The 20,516-nt window shown below is 39.1% G+C and overlaps 1 protein-coding gene across 1 annotated transcript in view; it reads right to left on the bottom strand.

The window, feature by feature from the left end:
* Positions 1-20,516, bottom strand: part of SLC9A2 (solute carrier family 9 member A2) — a 100,319-nt gene that overhangs the window by 6,453 nt on the left and 73,350 nt on the right. The window contains exons 6-11 of the mRNA XM_027622163.2: positions 20,360-20,449; positions 19,497-19,567; positions 12,758-12,919; positions 4,291-4,387; positions 2,204-2,335; positions 599-689 (exon numbers count right to left, since the gene is read on the bottom strand). Coding sequence (XP_027477964.1) covers positions 599-689; positions 2,204-2,335; positions 4,291-4,387; positions 12,758-12,919; positions 19,497-19,567; positions 20,360-20,449 — 643 coding nt within the window. The remainder of the gene's footprint in view (positions 1-598; positions 690-2,203; positions 2,336-4,290; positions 4,388-12,757; positions 12,920-19,496; positions 19,568-20,359; positions 20,450-20,516) is intronic.

The raw sequence follows: 20,516 nt of genomic DNA, 5'->3' as shown, positions 1-20,516 counted from the left end.
CTCCCTTCTCATTTCTCATCTCACCATCATCACCACCAGCCATCATCAGACTTTCCTCTTCTTGCTTATTTAAATAAACAACCAAAAATAAAGGGGGGGGCTCTTACATCCCACATTTTAATAACATGGTATCCTAATATACGTCCTCTGGGGTTCACAGAAAATGGCTTGGAGACTACATGAAGATTATCATTAAATCAAGAGATATTAGACTTTATATGCCAAAGCTTTAATGATTTGGGGCAGAAGTAAAATTTATGGCTGCCTGTATGAAAATATATGAAAATTGTAAAAATTTAAATATACCTTTGCAAATTTACAACTTTCTGTTTACCTGTTCACTAAGCACAGGTAACAGCATTTGCTTGTGCTATATCCAGTAGAATTATTATGGGAAAATAATGGACTCAGTTACTTTTAATGTGTACAGAAGCTCCATCCAAAAAGCTTACGATGCTAATAAGTCACCACAGTCTTATTTTAGACTTGCAAATCATTAACCTCATTATCCTTAATGAAGACAAAGAATGGGGAAATTCTCTATTTTATGAACCTTAGTAGATAAATTTACTCATTCTGCGCCAACTGAATTCATTACCTGCATTAGACATGTTCTTTTTCTTTTGTAGCTTTTCTGGAAGCTTTGTGTTTTTGGGTAAGGACAAATATCGAGAGGTTGAAGTGGAAGCCTGTGGAAAACATGGAAAATCTTATTTAGACTATGCAGATGTCATTTATTGTGTATCAGAAATTTAAAATCTTATGTCAAACCCTGATGTTAAAAATTAAAATCATACTTCTCTGTTCCGAAATTACTTTGTGAGGAGCTGTGGGGATGGTGAATAAAGCTCCATGCAATAATTATTTCACTTAAAACAACGAAATCTCTTCTAAAATGTAATAGAAATCAGTATTAAGGAAAATGAAAATAAAGTGGGACCATTAGAAATAAGAATAATGAAATAATAATGAAAACCATTGAGTCTTCTTAAAGAGAAGCTATAAAGACACCTATTTATAGGAGTATTACTAAAAAAGAAATAGAACCTATACATATAGAAAGAAAATATATGAAAAATGTAGCATGTTTAAGTTTTAATTACTTTAGTGAGTCTTGAAAATGATAGAATGAAAAGTATTACCAAAGCTAATTGGCTGACAATTCAAATGCCATAATCTCTACTTTCTTTAACTCTTCATCAGCTCTGCCACATTTTCACATTAAAAAAAAATAATAATCTCCTTGTTCACATATTACCATTTTGCTCTCTGACGACCCAATACAGAATATTATTAAAAATGAGATGCAATCCAGGAACGCCTGGGTGGCTAAGTGAGTTAAGCATCTGCCTTCGGCTCAGGTCATGATCCTGGAGTCCTGGCATCGGGCTCCTTGCTCAGCGGGAGCCTGCTTCTCCCTCTGCCTGCCCCTCCCCCTGCTTCTGCGCTCTCTCTCTCTAACAAATAAATTAAAATCTTAATAAATAAATAAATAAATAAATAAATAAATAAATAAATAAAAATGAGATGCAGTCCTAAAACTAATGCAGACTTGTGTGTCAATTATACTCAAAAAAATAATACTAAGATGCAATGTCTGCTGTGTGAAATCAATCGTAATGTCATTTAAAAATGATTTTCCTTGTCTGGTGACAGTGCCCTGCGCCAAGTGAAAAGGTGGACACTCGCAGCCCTCCGGCTGCTGCGATTCTACAGTTGCAGCACAAGCAGCTTGCCCATCTCTGGGCTGCAACCTCTCCCTGGGGAGATCAAATTAGACTTTCCAAATGTAGCTTGGTGCAGCCATGGTGTTCAGATTTGCAACTTGACTGACCCTTTCCTGTCCTCCCAGTCTCCCTCCTCAAGCACTGTTTTTCTCCATCGCACTCACTGCCTACTAACATAATGGGTAACGCATTCCCTTGCCAGGCACCTTCTCCCCCACTAGACTATGAATTCGACAAGCAAAGGTATCTTGGTCTGTTTCGTTCACCAACATATTTCAAGTGCCTACAACAGTGCCTGGAATACAACAGATGTTCTAGAAACATCTAGAAAGCCTTTATACTTTGTGTCCCGGAATTCCCATGAATCAACCCTCAGCGGCCATTCTGTCAGTAGGGCCTCCAGAATGGCTGTTGGCTCTACTCTTGGAAGCCTTCCTCCAAGAGTAGACAGACAAATGGTAACAAACAGCAGTTACCCTGCGATCCTGGTTTAAACTGCTGTCTTTCCTGATACTTTCTCGCAAACTGTGCCTCCGTCTGATTAGAATCTCCTTGGCTTGTCGCTCACTTGTGTCAGTTGTCAGATTGTGTCTGTTGTAGGACAAAGTCTGAAATGAGAACACAAGAGACATTTTGCAAGAACTGATTGCTACCCTAGAGATCCCAAAATGTTACTATGTTGCTTTGGCTTTGCACCTGAGTAAGGCACTTAACGAATGTGCAGAGCAGAAAAATAAATAGAAAGCATAAAAGTTAACATGCGTGGAAAAAAAAGTTGACATTCATTCCAAGTTTGAAAGCACTTGTCTTCTAATAAAAGTCTGTAAGTTATTTTTCACTGCAAAGTGTGATCTTCATAAATCGAAAGAATGATAGAATTTATCAAGCACTTCTATCTACCTTGAACTACTTTGTATGTATTTAGCCATCATTAAAGCTGGGGCAAAAATACAATTTATCTTTATACATTCTCTACTGAATAGGAATTACTGGTGTAAAAACAAACCACTTTGGGCCACTTGGTGGTGCCATGTCCTTTTGATTACCTTAACACTTCTTTTCAACTGGGTTGTCAAACTGGAAAAAGCTGCTGCTAGAACCAGCAATAACCACGTGCTAGTATTTGAAGCAGTAAAATTTCTAAACCAGGGCTGCACATGGCATACATTTTTAGTTTTATAAGTTTCCTAAAATGAATTGCAATTAGTAATCAAGTTCATTTTCTGATAGAATAAATATATATTTTTCTAGGAAGGCAGGGAGCCTTCGGCTCAGGTCATGATGCCAGGGTTCTGGGATGGAGCCCCGCATCGGGCTCCCTGCTCGACGGGAAGCCTGCTTCTCCCTCTTCCACTCCCCCTGCTTGTGTTCCCCCTCTTGCTAGCTCTCTGTCAAATAAATAAATGAAATCTTAAAAAAAAAAAAAAGGTGCTGTAGGGAAAATGCGGAACAACAGTAATGAGTAATGGAATGAGGACAGCCTTTGAGGAGACCAGCAAGGACCCCATACATAGAAATGACCCCAACAGGAGTGAGGAAGTCTCCTGACATACTGTGTGGACTGTGTGACACCTCCCCCCTCACTGTACCTTAATTTATTCATCTATAAAATGGAAACAATAGTGGGCGCCTAGGTGGCTCAGTTGGTTAAGCGACTGCCTTCAGCTCAGGTCATGATCCTGGAGTCCTGAGATCAAGTCCCACCATTGGGCTCCCTGCTCAGCAGGGAGTCTGCTTCTCCCTCTGACCCTCTTCCCTCTAGTGCTCTCTATCTCTCATTCTCTCTCTCTCAAATAAATAAATAAAATCTTAAAAAAAATAAAATGGAAACAATAGTAACACCGCTTGGAGGATTGAGTTAATACATGTTGCAGTGGGCCACGGCCAACTGTATGCACGCTCAAAATGTTAGCTATATTATTAGCCAATTGTAGAATGAAGTGTTAACAATGGAACAGCAGGGACCCCTGGGTGGCTCAGTCGGTTAAGCAGCTGCCTTTGGCTCAGCTCATGATCCCAGGGTCCTGGGATCGAGCCCCACATCTGGCTCCCTGCTCAGAGGGGAGTCTGCTTCTCCCTCTGCCTCTGCCCCCAGCTTGTGCTCTTTCTCTCTCACTCTCAAATAGATAAAATCCTTATTAAAAAAAAACAAAAACAATGGAACAGCAGTGAAAGAAGTCACTTGGGAGATACATTAAAGGAAGAAACTATAGCACTTTACAAATAACAAGAAAGATTTAAATATATTTTAATAAGTTTTCTATAAGCTATAAAGCAATTTCATTAAAATAATTAAAAGAGAGCCACAATTAGTTAACTCAAATGCTTTTATCTCCATAGTAGCAGAACTCCTGAGGGACTCTAGGCTTTCCCCATGGTGTCTGAGAGGGATTGGTACCCTAACAAGATAGAACTCTCAAAAAAGAGAAGATGCCTGATGTAGGACATGCAAAAGGCAGCCGTAATGGTTGGGCGACCTCTGCTACAACTGAGTCGCATGAAATCAGAAGGCATATTTTTAGCCAGAGGCAAGGAAACATTTGGCTAAACAAATCATTCTCACTCGCTGACGGATTTGATAGAGATTTCTGGATAATATTTCTCGAATTTCATCCATTTCACCAGGTGTGAGCTTCCTTATTTTTTCTTCACGACAATCACTGTGAAAGGTTGGAAAAAAGAATATCTTTTACTATTCAACAAACACTGGAATCCTAAATTTTCCTTTTTGGAGATATAATATCATTTAAGATTAAGAATCTTAGCTTAAAGAATAACACTTAAGGAGTATTCAATATTTTAAAATAACTCAAACTTCTAAAACTTTTCAGTGTTAAAATTATTCAAAATGAGTTTAGTCATGCACAGGTTTTCAGAGTCTTTTCATGCAATTATTTTTTTTCCACACAAGTATTCTTTAAGGAAGAAAAACTGTAGTAGCTTATAATGCTATCACTTTATTATTATTAATACTCTATTAATAAGGTAATACACAGGGTGCCTGGGTGGCTCAGTTGGTTAAGCGACTGCCTTCGGCTCAGGTCATGATCCTGGAGTTCCGGGATCAAGTCCCGCATCAGGCTCCCTGCTCAGAGGGAAGTCTACTTCTCCCTCTGACCCTCCCCCGTCTCATGCTCTCTCTCTCAAATAAAATCTAAAAAAAAAAAAAACGTAATACACAATTGGTTTTTCCAACAGAAACTTAATTACCTACATTTTGCTAATTATTAAGGCCTAGTCTTTTAAACACTTCATTAAAAACATTTTCAAAGACACCATTTATAATATGTATGTATATACAGTCAATCACCATTATTCAAGGATTTCATATTTGCAAAGTCACCTACTTGCTTAAATTTATTTGTAAACACGGTGCCAGTACTCATGACACTTTTTCATAGACATGCGCCAAGTGGGGGAAAATTTGAGTTCCCCATTGCACAGGTTCCTAGATGAGGCTGAACATGGCGATGCTGTGCCTTCTTGTTTCAGCTCCTGTACTGTAAACAAACGTCCTTTCCATGGTCTATTTAATGACATATTTTTCATATTTTTCTTTCAGTTATTTTTTTTCAGTTATTTATTTTTCTGCTTTTCAGTTATTCATTCATTCATTCATTCATTCATTCATTTATTTACAATAGGTAGTCTTTTAAATTTAGCTTCTTTTGCTTAGCATTGTGCTGGAGATTCATCTGTGTTATCGCACGTAGCTGTGGTTTATTCATTTTATTCATTGTATAATATCCCACTACATGAATATATAACAATTTATCCATTTTACTCTTGATGGGTATTTGCCTTATTTCTGAATTTTGGATATGACAAACAATGCTTTTATGAGTATTCGCATGTATATATTTTTGAACACATATGATTGATTATTGACCATTTGGATACCCTATTTTGTAAACTGCCTGAACAAGTCTCTTGTCCATTATTCCATGGGACTATCTATTTTTTTTTAGACCTTTCTCAGTTGTATGGGAGGCAAGTATCTTCTTCCATTTTATGGCTTGCCTTTTCATTCCTTTTTTTTTTTTTTTTACAGATATAAAATACCATTTTATTTTTTGGAATGTCTAAATTAAAAAAAAATAAAGCTTTCCCTACATATGTTGGTTAGGAACTTTGTTTTTTAAGGAAAAGAGTGACTCAGGTAACTTCCAAGATTGGGAGGGAAGGAGTGGTTATTATAGGACTCGGTGGAAATAAGTCTGGCAGGAGTGTCAGCCATGCAGGAAGGGCTCACAGTGGCCCAGGTAATCCTCACAAGTAGTCCTCACAGGAAAAATAAGAACACAGAGAGCAAGTTTTCCGGCAAAGAGCTCTCTTGGAAGTTGAACTACTGCCTGGGAATATTAAAATAAATTTAAAAAAAAACAAACCCTGAAACCATCCTATCAACTTTTTTTTAAAATTTTTTATTGTTATGTTAATCACCATACATTACATCATTAGTTTTTGATGTAGTGTTCCATGATTCATTGTTTGTGCATAACACCCAGTGCTCCACGCAGAATGTGCCCTCTTTAATACCCATCACCAGGCTAACCCATCCCCCCACCCCCCTCTCCACCTTTTCATTCCTTTAATGAAATATTTTCCTATCACAACAGTAACAGGATATTCTCTCATATAATTTTCAAAAGCTTTATTGTTTCCCCACTCCCATACATACCTATGATACTCCTTGGCTTGATATAATGTGAAGCACCGTTCAATTTCACTTTATCTCCATATGGATCCCTAATTGACACAGGGCCATTTCTTTAAGGTCATCTTTTTCCTACTGCTTTGTAATGTAAACTTTGGCATTAATAAGTATCCATATATGTGTGGGTCTATTCCAAACGCTTACTTTGTTCCACTGGTCTATTTGTCCTTTTGTCTTTGTCCAGTATCACGTTGTCTCAATCATGGGAGCTTTACAGAAAGTCTTGCTGCCTAACAGTATAAATCCTCTAAATTTGTTGTTCAGTTTTGAAGACAATTTTGTCTTGGTTAATTTGGGCCCTTTATATTTCCATAGAAATTTTAAGACCAGACTGTCTAATGACACACCCACACACAAATACATTGGAATTTTTAATGGAATTGCTTTGAATCTGGAGATCAATTTGAGAAGAACTGAAAATCTTATAATATTGAGTCTTTCTTTTTAGTAATACAGTCTATCTGTTTTGGACTTTGTGGAGAGGTTTCGCATATATTCTCTAAATTTCATTTTGATGTTTGATATTGATGTATATGTCTCACAATACTATTCTAAATTAAACATTTTTTAAATGTCACTTTCTATTTGTTGATACTTATGAAAACTACCACTGATTTCTTTTTACCATGTCTTAAGAAACCCGGATAAATTTACTTATTATGTCTAATTATTTATTTGTAGGTTCTTTTGGATTTTCTGTGAAAACAATCAAGCTGTTTGGGAATAATGAAAACTTTACTTCTTTTCCTATCCTTAATCTTTAATTTTTATTTTTTTGCTTAGCATTGGTAAAATATTCATAGAAATAGTAATAATAGGCATCTGTGTTCCAGATCTTAGTATAAACCTTTCAACATTTCAACATTAAAAATATTATCTGCCGTAGATTATTTGTGAATAAACTTTATCAGCTTGAGAAAGGATTTCTTCTCTTCTTAGTCTATTTAGATTTTTTTTTAAAAAATCAAGAATAGAGAGGCACCTGGCTGGCTCAGCTGGTTGTGTCCAACTCTTGATTTTGGCTCAGGTCATGACCTCAGGGTTATGAGATCAGGCCCCGTGTCAGGCTCTGAGCTCAGTGTAGAGTCTGCTTGGCCCTCTCCCTCTGTTCCTCCCCCTGCCTGCGTGCTCTCTCTCTCTCTCTCATAAATAAATAAATAAAATCTTTAAAAAAATCAAGAATAGATACTGAATTTTTATCATACAATTTCTCTTCCTCTATTACAGATAAATAATAACCTTTGATTTTTCTTCCTTTATTCTGTAAAAGTGGCAAATAACTGATTGATTTTTTACTTTTAAGCTATCCTTATATTCCTGGAATAAGTCAAAATTATTGTGATGTATATCTTTTTTACAAATCTCTGGACTTGGTTTGCTAATATTATGGGGTTTTTTTGTTTTTTGTTTTTAAGATTTTATTTATTTATTTGACAGAGAGACACAGCGAGAGAGGGAACACAAGCAGGGGGAGTACGACAGGGAGAAGCAGGCTTCCTGCAGAGCAGGGAGTCCGATGCGGGGCTCGATCCCAGGACCCTGAGATCATGACCTGAGCTGAAGGCAGACGCTTAACGACTGAGCCACCCAGGTGCCCCACTAATATTATGTTTATAATTTTTACAGAAATATTATAATTCTCCTTCTGTATAAGTGTCTTTGTCAGGTTCAATACCAAAATTATGCTAGTCCCATAAGGCAATTTGGGAAGATTTCCATCTTTTCTTACTTTCTGAAGAAGTCTGTGCAAGATTGGTTTTATCTCCTCCTTAAATGTTTGGTAGAATTTACAAATAAAGCCATATGGTCTTGGGGTTTACTCTGTGGAAACAATTTCAATGACAGATTTATTTACTTAATACTTAGAGTACTATTCGGCCTTTCTGGTCTTTTATGGGTTTAATTTGTTGTTCCTTTTTCTAATTTCCTAGCATGGATTATTGATTTTCAGCCTGACTTTATTTTTAACATTTTCATTAAAGGTTAAAAAAATTTCCCTTTAAACAATGCTTTACACAAGTTTTCATACGTCGCATTTTTCAAAATATTTTCTGATTTACATCATAATTTGTTTGATCCAGTTTTTATTCAACTTCTAAATAAAGGGAGATTTGACTTTTTATATTGTTTTATATTTTATTTTGTTTTTGATTCCCTCTGGTAAGGGAACATACCCTATATGAAACTTTTAAAGACTTGATTGTTTATTATGTAGTTGAAATCTTCTATATCTTTACTGAAAGTTAGTCTGCTTGTACTACCAGTTTATAGGAGAAGAGCAATACAATTATCCACTATGATTATGAGTTTGTGTATTTCTACTTGTGGCTCTGTCAAGTTGTGGTTTATATATTTTGAGGCTATGTTATTATTTGTATGCTAATTTAGACTTTTATATCTTCTTTTAGAATTAAACCTTTTATCATTATGAAATCAATCTCTTTATGCCTAGCAATATTTTCCTCATAATGTTTACATTTTATGGTAATAATTACACAAACTTTCTTTTGTTTAGTGCTTCAACAAGATATCTTTGTATCAACCTTTCACCTGTAAACTTTCTGTACTGTCTCTTATAAGCAACATCCAGTGAGTTGTATATTTTCATCCATTCTGATCACCCATCCTTTTAAATGGAATAAATTTATATTTAATGTAATTACCTTTGGGTTCAAAACTATCATCTTACTATTTGCATTCTATTTGTTCTATAATTGTTTTTTCTACTTTGTTGCCTTTTTAAATTTTATTTTATTTTGCTTTTTATTTCCCTATTCTGTTAGCTTGTTACATTCTTTTACTGTTTTTTAGTGGTTACCTGGGATTACAACATTAGAATACAACAACACCAGTCACCTCCCTCCAATTTTATAAGTTATTTTTGTTGTTAATTTTAATTCTATTTACATTCAAAACCCCACAGACATTATTATTTTATGCAGTTACTATTCATTTAGGTTTTACAAATATTCATCATTTGCATTATTTTAATTCCTTCCTTAATCTCCAAGCTTCTCTAGGAGACTCTTCCTTCTGTCTGAAACTTTTTATCATTCAATTTAGTATGATGGTTTTTTATTTATCTGAAAATACTTTTATTCTACTTTTTTTGAACAATATTTTAGCAGGATATGAACCCTAAGTCATCAGTCACTTTCTTTCAGAATTTGGACGATACCAGTGGTTTCCATGGCTTTTGTTAAAAAATCAGTTGTCAGGGTTTTTTTTTTTTTCTCTCTTTTGAAGAAAATAGGTCTCTTCTTTCCTCTGATTATGTTTAAAATTTTCTCTTGTGTTTTTGACTTGTAGCAGTTTTACTAGCATTTGGTTTTGGTTTTCTTCTTATTTAATCTGCTTGGGGCTGGTCATAGTTCATGTCTTTTATCTGTTTGGGGAAATGCTCAGTCAGGATCTCTTAAAATACTATTCCTACTAATTTATCTCTCATTTCCTTTCGGAACTTTTCACAGTATCCCATATATTTCTTATTTTGTTTTCCATTTTTTTTTTTTCACTCTATTCTTCATTCTGATTATTCTTTCTGTACTATCTTCCAATCGATCGATTCTCTCTACAGCTGTGTCTAATCTACTTGTACATTATCAAATGAGATCCTAAATTTAATTTTTAGCTCAACTATTCCACTTAGATCTTTTTTATTTATATCATCTCCATGACAATGTCAATAGTGTTGATGCCATTTTCCTTCCTTAAACATACTTTTAATTTTATTTTTTTTAAAGATTTTTATTTATTTATTTGAGAGAGCGAGAATGAGAAAGAGAGAGCGCATATGAGAGGGGGAAGGGTTGGAGGGAGAAGCAGACTCCCCGCTGAGCAGGGAGCCCGATGCGGGACTCGATCCCGGGACTCCAGGATCATGACCCGAGCCGAAGGCAGTCGCTCAACCGACTGAGCCACCCAGGCGCCCATACATACTTTTAAGTTTAAAGCCCCTAACTCAACTATCTGAAACCCACTTGTGTCTGTTACTACAGTTTTTGTTTATCTTTTTCTCAAAGTTTCCAGTAACATTTCCTTGTCTACTCATATGCTTTTGACATTATATATGAAAAATTATGGAGGTAGTTTAAGACTCTTTAAAATCTTATTTTCCTCCAGAGAAGATTTAAGTTTATTTCTCTCAGTCAGCTGGGATAAAAGTAGTATCAATCTCAGATAATTTAAACAATCATGGATTGAGATAATTCTAGGTCAGACTTCTTTCCTTTGAGGGTTAAGGTGCAAAATTCTGAAGTAATAACCTATCGCTGAGTATAAGAGCTCCTCCTTCTTGGCAGGTCCTAAATTCCAATTTTATTCTCAAAGACCAATCAGTCTGTCAAAACTTTTGTTTTAGCCTTTTAGACTCAGATAATTTCTCTGTGATCCAGGGAAAAAAGGGCACTAAATGCCGGTTCCATCTTCTTGGACTTCCCTTTTCTGTTGACTCTTGGCCAAGAAATTCCTCATTGTACTGGTACTTTCCAGCTTTTAAGCAGATTTTTAAAATATATTTTGTCCTTTTTTTCTAGTTGTTTTCATAGGATAGTTTGGTCTAGAACACTTAGTCCATTACTGTCAGAAATACAATTCCTTTATTACCTCCCTTTTTGCTTCTAATTTCCCCCAAAGAAACATTTCAGGAGATGTGGAATGGTCAATACGGTACTGATTTATCTAACCATGCAGCTGACCATTAACTCTGCTACCTACTTCCATAACCTTTGCCTTTGCTCTGCTTACTACCAGTTCCTAAATGAACTATAAGCAGGGAGTAAAACTAAGATATTTTATCTTCTGTGATCACAAAGACAATGGCTCTCCCTTGTGAAGCTGAATAATTGAATCATCCCTTGCATTTACAACTGCAAATGGAATAGTGCATAAGAAAGATCGTGAACTTGTAGAGGTAGAGGGAAACAAAGATCAAGTCTAGCCCCATTTTCTACTTGGAAGAAACTCAATCTCAGGGAAACAGATGACCCAGCTTAAGGTCACACAGTGAATTATTGCAGGATGGGACTATAAATCAGTCACTCTGCTCACACCACTACTGTTTTTAGTGCAGTAAAATGCCTTTAGCTACAAGCCATCCTGACCACTATTTCTTTTTATTCTGGATTGTGTAAACTCCCATATTTTTTTTTAAAGATTTTATTTATTTATTTGACAGAGAGAGACACAGCGAGAGAGGGAACACAAGCAGGGGGAGAGGGAGAGGGAGAGGCAGAAGCAAGCCTCCCGCCAAGTGGGGAGCCCGATGCGGGGCTCGATCCCAGGACCCTGGGATCACGACCTGAGCCGAAGGCAGACGCCCAACCACTGAGCCACGCAGGCGCCCCTAAACTCCCATATTTTTAATAGGGGATTTACGGTCTTGGTAAAAATCCTAGTTTATACGGTTGGGTGTGATTTGGAGTTTCCTGTCTCATTTCAGCTCTCCCACAGATAGCATTTTAATTAGGTGACATGTATTTTAAATGTACCTCAAGCTCATCAGTGAAGGAAGAAATCAGCAGAACCTGTAATTTCTGTCATTTTTTTGGCAGGGAAGGATGGATGTTTACATGACAAGATGACCTATTGTTAACTGAGCGTTTACAGTTCTGCTATGGATTTGCGATAAGATTTTGGGTAAGTCACTTTACCATTCTGAATCTTCATTTCCTCATTTTTTTAAAAGTAGGGAGACAGACTAGATCAGTGGCTCTCAAACCTGACTGCATATTGGAAATATCTGAAGAACTTATAAATAAAATATACCCATACCTGGGCCTTACCACCAGAGACTTGGGTTTTACTGGTGTGGGTGGGGCCCAGACATGTGTATTATTTAAATGCTCTTAGGATATTTTTAATATACAGCCTAGGTTGGGAACCCCCGTACCAGATGATCACTAATGTTCTTTACAAGCCTTAAACTATGACTGTATGAATAATCTACGAGAAAATAGCTATATAATTACATGCATATTTACAATCACACACCTTAAGATATTCCCATTTCAAAATGCCTGCTTAAGAGGCACCTTAACAAAGCAACGAGTTACTGCAAGAAAATATAACAAAGACATAGTCGTCCTAAACATGACAAAGTATTTTCTGACTAGCCAGTTCTAAAATAACACAACACAATGCGACCTGGGGTGACATAAAGGAAGGTATACATTTCTAGGGTTCACAGTTTAACCAGAATCTCATTCTTCCGTGATGTCTAGGACATAGGGGAAATCTGTTACTCTTACTGGTGTCAAAAAACTAGAAAGATGGACTTAGTGGTAGTAGCTTTTATTTGCAAAATGATACTTACTTCAGAGAGGCAAAGGAAGGAACCGCGCTTATCATCCCCGTCTCCGCCATCTCGATGGCATGTTTTATTTCCAGCTTTTTATATAACGACACAATGCTTGACTTGGGTTGGTTTTCCCGAATCAAAAGCTTCCGCAGGTATTTGTCATCGAACTTCTTAAACCTGGAAATAAAGAAAATCCAAGCTTCATATAATTAATACTACAATGACCAGGAAAAAAAAAAAAAAAAAAAAAACACAAGCCTGTTTTTACTATCATTTCTACCACACCCAGGGAAAAACTGAGTAGTAGTGTTTCGCTTGTCTGCTCAATACGTATATTTTTATATGTGCGTATCTAAACATATGTGTATATAAATGATACTACCAGTACATTTTGTATATAGCCATGATATACATATATCTAATAATCCACTAATTAAAATATGTGTATTTTTAACATTTGCGATTTTGCTGCTTCTCTTTTCAGCGACATTACTCAAAAGTGTTAATACCTGGGGCATCTGGGGGGCTCAGTCGGTTAAGTGTCTGCCTTCGGCTCAGGTCATGATCCCAGGGTCCTGGGATCAAGCCCTGCATCGGGTTCCCCACTCGGCAAGGAGCCTGCTTCTCCCTCTCCCACTCCCCCTGCTTGTGTTCCCTCTCTGTCTCCCTCTCTCTCTCTCTGTGTGTCAAATAAATAAATAAAATCTTAAAAAAAAAAGAAGTGTAAATACTGCCTCCAATTCCTCTCTGATTTTCTCTTGCATGTTCACAAATTAGGCTTTTGCCCCCAATACTCTGCTGAAGCTACTCGTATTGAGGTCATCAGTGACCACACAGTATAAATCCAATGACCAATCATTGGCCCTCACCTTTCCTGACCTCTCCTGCTTAACACGTCATTTTCCAGAATGTGACACACCCCTGGGTTCCCTCCTACCTCTTTCTCAGCCTCTTTTGTTGGGTCTTTCTCTTTTTTCTGGCCTCTTGATGTAGGAGTGCCCAGGGTTCCATCTTGGCTCTCTTTACCTCCATTTGCTCTCTGGCCATCTTGCCCAGTCTCCTGATTTTAATGGCATCTCTATGCCAGTGACTCCCACATTTGTATCTCCTGCTCCAGTCTCGCCCCCAAGCCCCAGAAATGACTATTCAGCTGCCTAGTCAACACCCCCACTTGGATATCCAGTTCTCAATCTTGATGTTTCCCAGATTGAACACATTTTCTCCTACAGTCCTCGCCATTTCAGTTAATGACCACCCCACCAGGTCAAAAACCCTGATATCACTTTTGATTCTTCTCCTTCTCTCACATTCCATGTTATGGCCTGAAGTGCGTCCCCCTAAAAATTCACAGATTGAAGTCCTCACCCCTCGCACCTCAGAATGTGACTGTGTTTGGAGACAGGGTCTTTACAGTGGCGACTTCGTTAAAATGAGGCCATGAAGGCAGGTCTCAATCCAATATGACTGGTGTCTCTATGACTAAAGGAAGTTTGGACACAAACACATAAAGAGGCAGGAAGGAGGCCATCTGCAAGCCAAAGAGAGAGGCCTGTAACCGATGCTTCCCTTACAGCCCACAGAAAGAACCAAATCTGCTGATACTTCGATCTTGGACTTCTAGTCCCCAAAACTGTGAGAAAAAAAGATAGTAGGAGAAAATAAATTTCCATTGTTTAAACCACCAAGTCTGTGGTACTTTGTTGTTACAACTCCTATCTACTCTGTCGGCAATTTCTGCTAGTTCCACCATCAACACACACACACACACACACACACACACACACACACACACACACACACACACACACACACACACACACACACACACACACACACACACACACACACACACACACACACACACAATCCAGCCATGCCTCACCCCTTCTACACTCCTACCTCTTGGATCTACCCTGGTCCAGGACATCATCATCCCTTAATGGATTCTGGCAACAGGCACCCAACTGGTCTCCCTGCTTCCACCACTGCATTCCTACAGACTACCCTTGACACACAAGCGAGAGTGAGCCTGATAAAATAGAAGTCAAACCATGTAAAACTCCGCATCTCACTTGAGTAAATGCACAACGACCTGGGGACCCTACACAATTTGGAGCTGCGTCTCTTAGCACTGCACTTCTCACGTCCAGCCTCACTGGTGTCCTTCCTGCCCTGGAAGCTTGCCAGCTCTGCTCCGACCCGTGCGCCTTTATACCCAGTATCCCTTCCACCATGAACACCCTTCCCCCACACACCTGCAAGGCTCAGTTTAAATCTTTCCTCTGGAGTCACGTATCAGAAAAGCCTCTCCCATCCATCCCATTAGAACTGCATGCCTTTTCCCACCCCCTGAGCTTCCTATTCTACCTGCCAGCTATAATTTTCTCCATAGCAATTATCATTTTCAAACATGCTCTATAATTTATCTTACTTTCTGTCCCCTAGCACTAGAATGATATATACGGGCAGAGATTTGTTTTTTTCCCCATTTTTCCTTATCACCAGGGCCTCGGACAGTGCCTGGCACACTGTAAGCACAGAGAGTAGAATGGATCATTTGGTCTCAATTCCTCCCCGTATCCACACCCTCTGCCCTATTACTTGGCGATGTCCTTCCACCATGGCCTAGGTGACCTGCGCTGTCCTGTTTCCTGGCACTGGCCTCAATACTGTTCCCTGCTCTGATCATTGGGCTGTAGCAGACATGACAATTGGGGCAGAGGCTTAAAATGGGTTTGTGTATTGAGGCTTACCTCTTTTGTTTCTATAATTACCAGGAGAGGGATATGTGTGGAGTGACTCCTTAGTCCCAGGACAAAGGTGAATGCCACATGAAGCAGAGTTCAGTCACTCCAGTCACATCAGAGAAGGCCAGCCGGGATCAGCTGACAAAACCAACCAACCCCGGGAAGCCTGAGCAAGACCAGTCCACAGCAGCCCAGCGCGGCCCAGAGCCTGGACTCTCAGACTCGTGTGTGACTCATGCACTTTAATAATGTCACTGTTGTTTGAGCAGCAGAGTATCAGGGTGGTTTGTTATGTAAGATTATTACGCCAACAGGTAAGCAAAACAGCATGCAATGAATATTTGTTGAGAAAGAAAAGAAATGCATTACAGTGATTACCATAAGCCCAAGGAGGTTTATAGGTGCACCTGTGCTATGAAAGGAACAATGTGAACCCACATTCTTGGTACTAGCCCTTTGTTCTACACTGGAGGGCAATAAACAAAGAGTCCTCCTTTTGACTGGCCACTACATGAAACAGGGGCCAAGTTTTTTCTACGTTTATTCTGAATTTCACGTGATGCTCACTGGTCTAGGACTCCTGGCAGCAACACATCTTTTTAAACTTCTGTTATTCTTATTATTGCTTTGGCTTTTCACTAGAGAGAAACAAAAGAAAGAATAAGCATTAAGGGCAAGGGCATCTGGTTTAGCATAGGAACTGTGCACTTTCTTTGCTTTATTTTCACACCTTTCATTTCTCTGCCAACCTACACCTAGGCGCTTTCTCTTGCCATCATTAGACTCCTTTTATCAATTTTGAGAAACTTCCCTACTCAAAGGTTTAAGCCTTACCCTTTCTCAAAGGATCAGCTACCTCACAAATTCTCTGGCAAGACCACTAGAAATCCACAGCATTAAGGATTCCAGAGGAAATGGAAAGAAACCCAACATACCTAAAACAATCCACTTCTTTATATGTGATCTTTAGTAACATCAACAATTATGTACATACCAGAGATAGGATCTGAGCAGAGCTAATTTTAAGAATGACCTGTGTCAGCACCAAATTCCTCCATACCCACACACACTTACTTCCCTGCTCTACCTGAGATATCTAGTGTGCTTGACAATCCAGGGAATTATTTTGAAATTTACCTGGAGAATGTCATGCATGGAAATATACAGGGGTTGAATGAAATATGTACACTGCGAGAAAAACCTGAGACACATAGCAATATTACCTTTCAGACAATTTGAAATCAGACTTGGCTCTGCCATCTTTAGTATTTATAGTCTAATTAGCCTGGCAGCCTCTAGATGTTTGCCTGGAACAGACTCATGTACCCCAGAGAACAGAGTATCTCTGCCTGAAAGACAGGATGTAGCCAGACTTTCTTTGATGTTCCTTTACCTGAGGTTCCAGACCAAAACCACATGACCACAGGGTCCACGACTTCTTCCTAACACTGTCCCAGGGATGCTGACCTGATTCCTACACCTGCTCATGTCTATTTCCCCGTTTGGGAGGCAGATGAATGGTATAAATCCTTAACCCAATTTCCACTCTGGAAAGGAACCAGCTGTCCTGGGTGACTACTCTCTCTTGTCCCTCCAGGGAAGGACTGATGGGATGCTGGAGGAGGGAGGAAAGTGACCGGGTGGATAGGAAGGAGGCGGGTGGGAAACAGGCCTGGCTGAGAAAAAAACAGAGGAAGAGAGGCAGAAAAGTCTGAATCGCTGACTTGGCAAAGACAAGGACCTATCTTTGTTAGGAAGGTCCCGAGGACATAAAGCAAAAGGTAGTGCGTACAAAGTACTGCGCAGCTGGGTAGCGTTGGTTCTTTCATCCATCCCCTGCCTGCAAAAATGTGAATCCTGCCCAAGATAAATGGTCCTTTCTTTTCCCCCTATTTTAGCAATGGAGATTTTAGTTTGCTTTATTACTTTGTGCTCCCACAAAGTAGCTAACTGGGTGCTCTCGCCATACAAATAAACTATTTCTTCTTTGCTTATAAAGTAAGGCTAGGTCAAAGAGGCTTCTCTACATTAGTAAACAGTGTGGTCAGGTTTGTAAAGGGTGTTTTAGCAGAGTCTCTGTAGCTCATCTTATCACTTAATGATAGCACTCACTCACACACTCACACACACACACACACACACACACACACCCATTTGCTGTGTGACTGTTTTGTTGCCTTTATTATATTGCAAAATTTTAAAGTCCTGAGTTCATGGTTTATACTTCTCCCATAATCCAGTATCATGTCAGAACATGTGAACAAACAGTAAGCACTCAAAACCTCTCTTAATGTTAAATTACAGACATTAGTAGGTTGGTCAACTTCACGTAAATTAGCAGAGGGGAGGGAAGGCATCTATTAGCAAGTTAGGAAAGCAAAGGCAAGAAAGTAAGAGGAATCTACCAAAATATAGTTTAAATCTGTTGTCTGTCTCCTTCAAAAGGCTTTCCTAACCAGTGATGTGCTGATAAATGTTAACAAATTGTTTTATGGGGAAAAAAAATAGGCCCTGGTTTATAGCATTTGTCAGTTCCACGGCACATGGAACACGACTCCAGCTACCCATGTGGATGGCACTGAATATTACATCAGGAGGAGAGACACACGGTCAGCTCCTGGTGATCGCGTGAGCTGGCTCCTGTGCTCCGCGGTCCCCAACCCTGTGGTCCGCATTAATCCCGGGAGACTGTTTTTCAGTTTATATGAAAACACGTATTTAATTCTGCCTGGATAGTGTACTTTGCCCATTTCAGCTACAGGATCCTTGAAGAGGGGTGCCTAGGTGGCACTGTCGGTTAAGTGTCTGACTCCTGGTTTTGGCTCAGGTCATGATCTTGTGGTCATGGGATCGAGCCCTGCATCAGGCTCTGTGCTCAGTGCGGAGTCTGCTTGAGATTCTTTCTCCCTCCCCACTATCACTCTCTCTCTCTCAAATAAATAAATAAAATCTTTAAAAAAAAAAAGATCCTTGAAGAGAGACACTGAATATTATTTATCCCCCACAAAGCTTTTTTTTTTTTTTAATACTTTATTTACTTATTTGACAGAGAGAGACACAGCGAGAGAGGAAACACAAGCAGGGGGAGTGGGAGAGGGAGAAGCAGGCTCCCTGCAGGGAGCCTGATGCAGGGCTGCATCCCAGGACCCTGGGATTCATGACCTGAGCCGAAGGCAGACGCTTAAGAACTGAGCCACCCAGGCGCCCCCACCACAAAGCCTTTAAAGGTTAAAAACAAAGAGATAGATAGACACATTATATAAGCACACATAATCTTTCATATAAGTGCAGCTTTTTAAAATATTTGTTATTTATATTTGTTATAATATTTGTATTTAAAATTTATTTGTAAAATACTTGTTAGTCTATTTATATTGTCAGGTGCTCCGAAGCTCTGCATTTGACAAAGCCCCTCGACATGTGTGGGACAACAAACAGTAACAGAACGCTCAGTGCTTCACCAGATAGACTGTATTCCTCAGCCTCCCTTGCAGTGAGAAAAGCCCGCATGACTGAGTGCCGGCCACAGAAGGCCAGGCCATGTGTGTAACTGGAAGAATTGTGTGAAAGCTTCTGGTAACTCTAGTTAGGAGGAAGCTAGTACATATTCTTTGTCTCTTCATTATCTTTCTTCCTATGTGTAGCCTGGAATGTGCGCACGATGGCTAACATGGGAGCAGCCATCCTGGTCTAAAAGGCAACCTTGGAAATGGAAGTGGCTTGTAGATTGACCAGGACAGAAGCGTCCTGGGACCATGACGAGTCTGTGGAGCAGAGCTCACCTGTTACACCTACATTGCCTACAGAGTTCTGGCTTTTTACAGGAGAGCAAGATAAGCTTCTATCTTGCTCCGGGTCTCTGTGATTGCTGAACTTTATCTCAAAGTACATACTACAGCACAACACAGGAAAGATCTGCAACACTGAGAAATAACACAAGTCAGTAAGTCCTGCTTTCAGAGTGAGCCAGAGCCCCTTCATACTATAATGGCATAAGACCTTCTTACTTGTCTCTCCAAAAGTTGTGACCCCAATGTCCACAAACATCTTCAATCCCAGTCTTCACATGATCAAAAAACTAAAACAGAAAAAGTAGGCTACTGATTAATTTTTACCTGAAATCAGTAATTTGCACTCTACTTATATCATGCCTACACTTCAAAGACCCTAACCGTTTTTGTTTTTTTCTGTTGTTGGGTTTTTGTTTGTTTGTTTTGTTTTGTTTTTACTAAAAGCAATGAAACAATGATTCCTCTCCAAATACACTGATTTTATTACATCAATAATAGGCAATTCTCAGGTTATTTTTCTCACCATAACAGTTTGTTCATAATTTTGGAAAATATGAAATATGGTGATAATTTTCCAGTAGAAACATTTTCAGATTGAAGGAAGTAACAAGAGGGATTCCTTGTTCCTGGGGCGCCTGGGTGGCTTAGTCAGTTGAGCATCTGGCTCTTGGTTTCCACTCAGGTCATGATCTCAGGGTCATGGATTGAGCCCTGAGTTGGGCTCTGCACTCAGGGGGAGTCTACTTTGGGATTCTCTCTCTCTCTCCCTCTTCCTCTGCTCCTCCCTTCGTCATGCTCTCTCGCTCTCTCTCTCTCTCTCTAAAATAAAATCTTTAAAAAGAAGAGGGATTCCTTGTTCCCCCATTGCCAGGAGGTCTAGCAGGTGAATTTGGAGAAGTCACTGTGGGGCTGTGCTCACACCCCCCCCCCAACTCAAGTCCTTCTTGGCCCTCTCTCCCTTTTACCCTCTGCCACTTCCCTCTCCTTCAAGAAATGAGTGCCAGAATGTCAAGCTGTTGACTGAATCCAACAAGTTTTTCTTTTATCACTGAAATCATCATTACTACGTTAACACTTACCCGGCAATGGATTTCTTCACTGACCGCTTGCTGTTTCTTATTGGACCTCTTAACATCGAGAAATTCCACCAATGGTCGGATGGTAATTCCCTGCACAGAAAAAAAAAAAATAGTATATCTTCTTATAGAATTAAGTGAAAAATTCAAGAATAACTTT

Source organism: Zalophus californianus, chromosome 8 (genome assembly GCF_009762305.2).
Source record: "Zalophus californianus isolate mZalCal1 chromosome 8, mZalCal1.pri.v2, whole genome shotgun sequence".
Classification (NCBI taxonomy): domain Eukaryota; kingdom Metazoa; phylum Chordata; class Mammalia; order Carnivora; family Otariidae; genus Zalophus; species Zalophus californianus.
The sequence above is the reverse complement of the archived record's forward strand: the minus strand, read 5'-3'. Positions and strand labels throughout refer to the sequence as shown.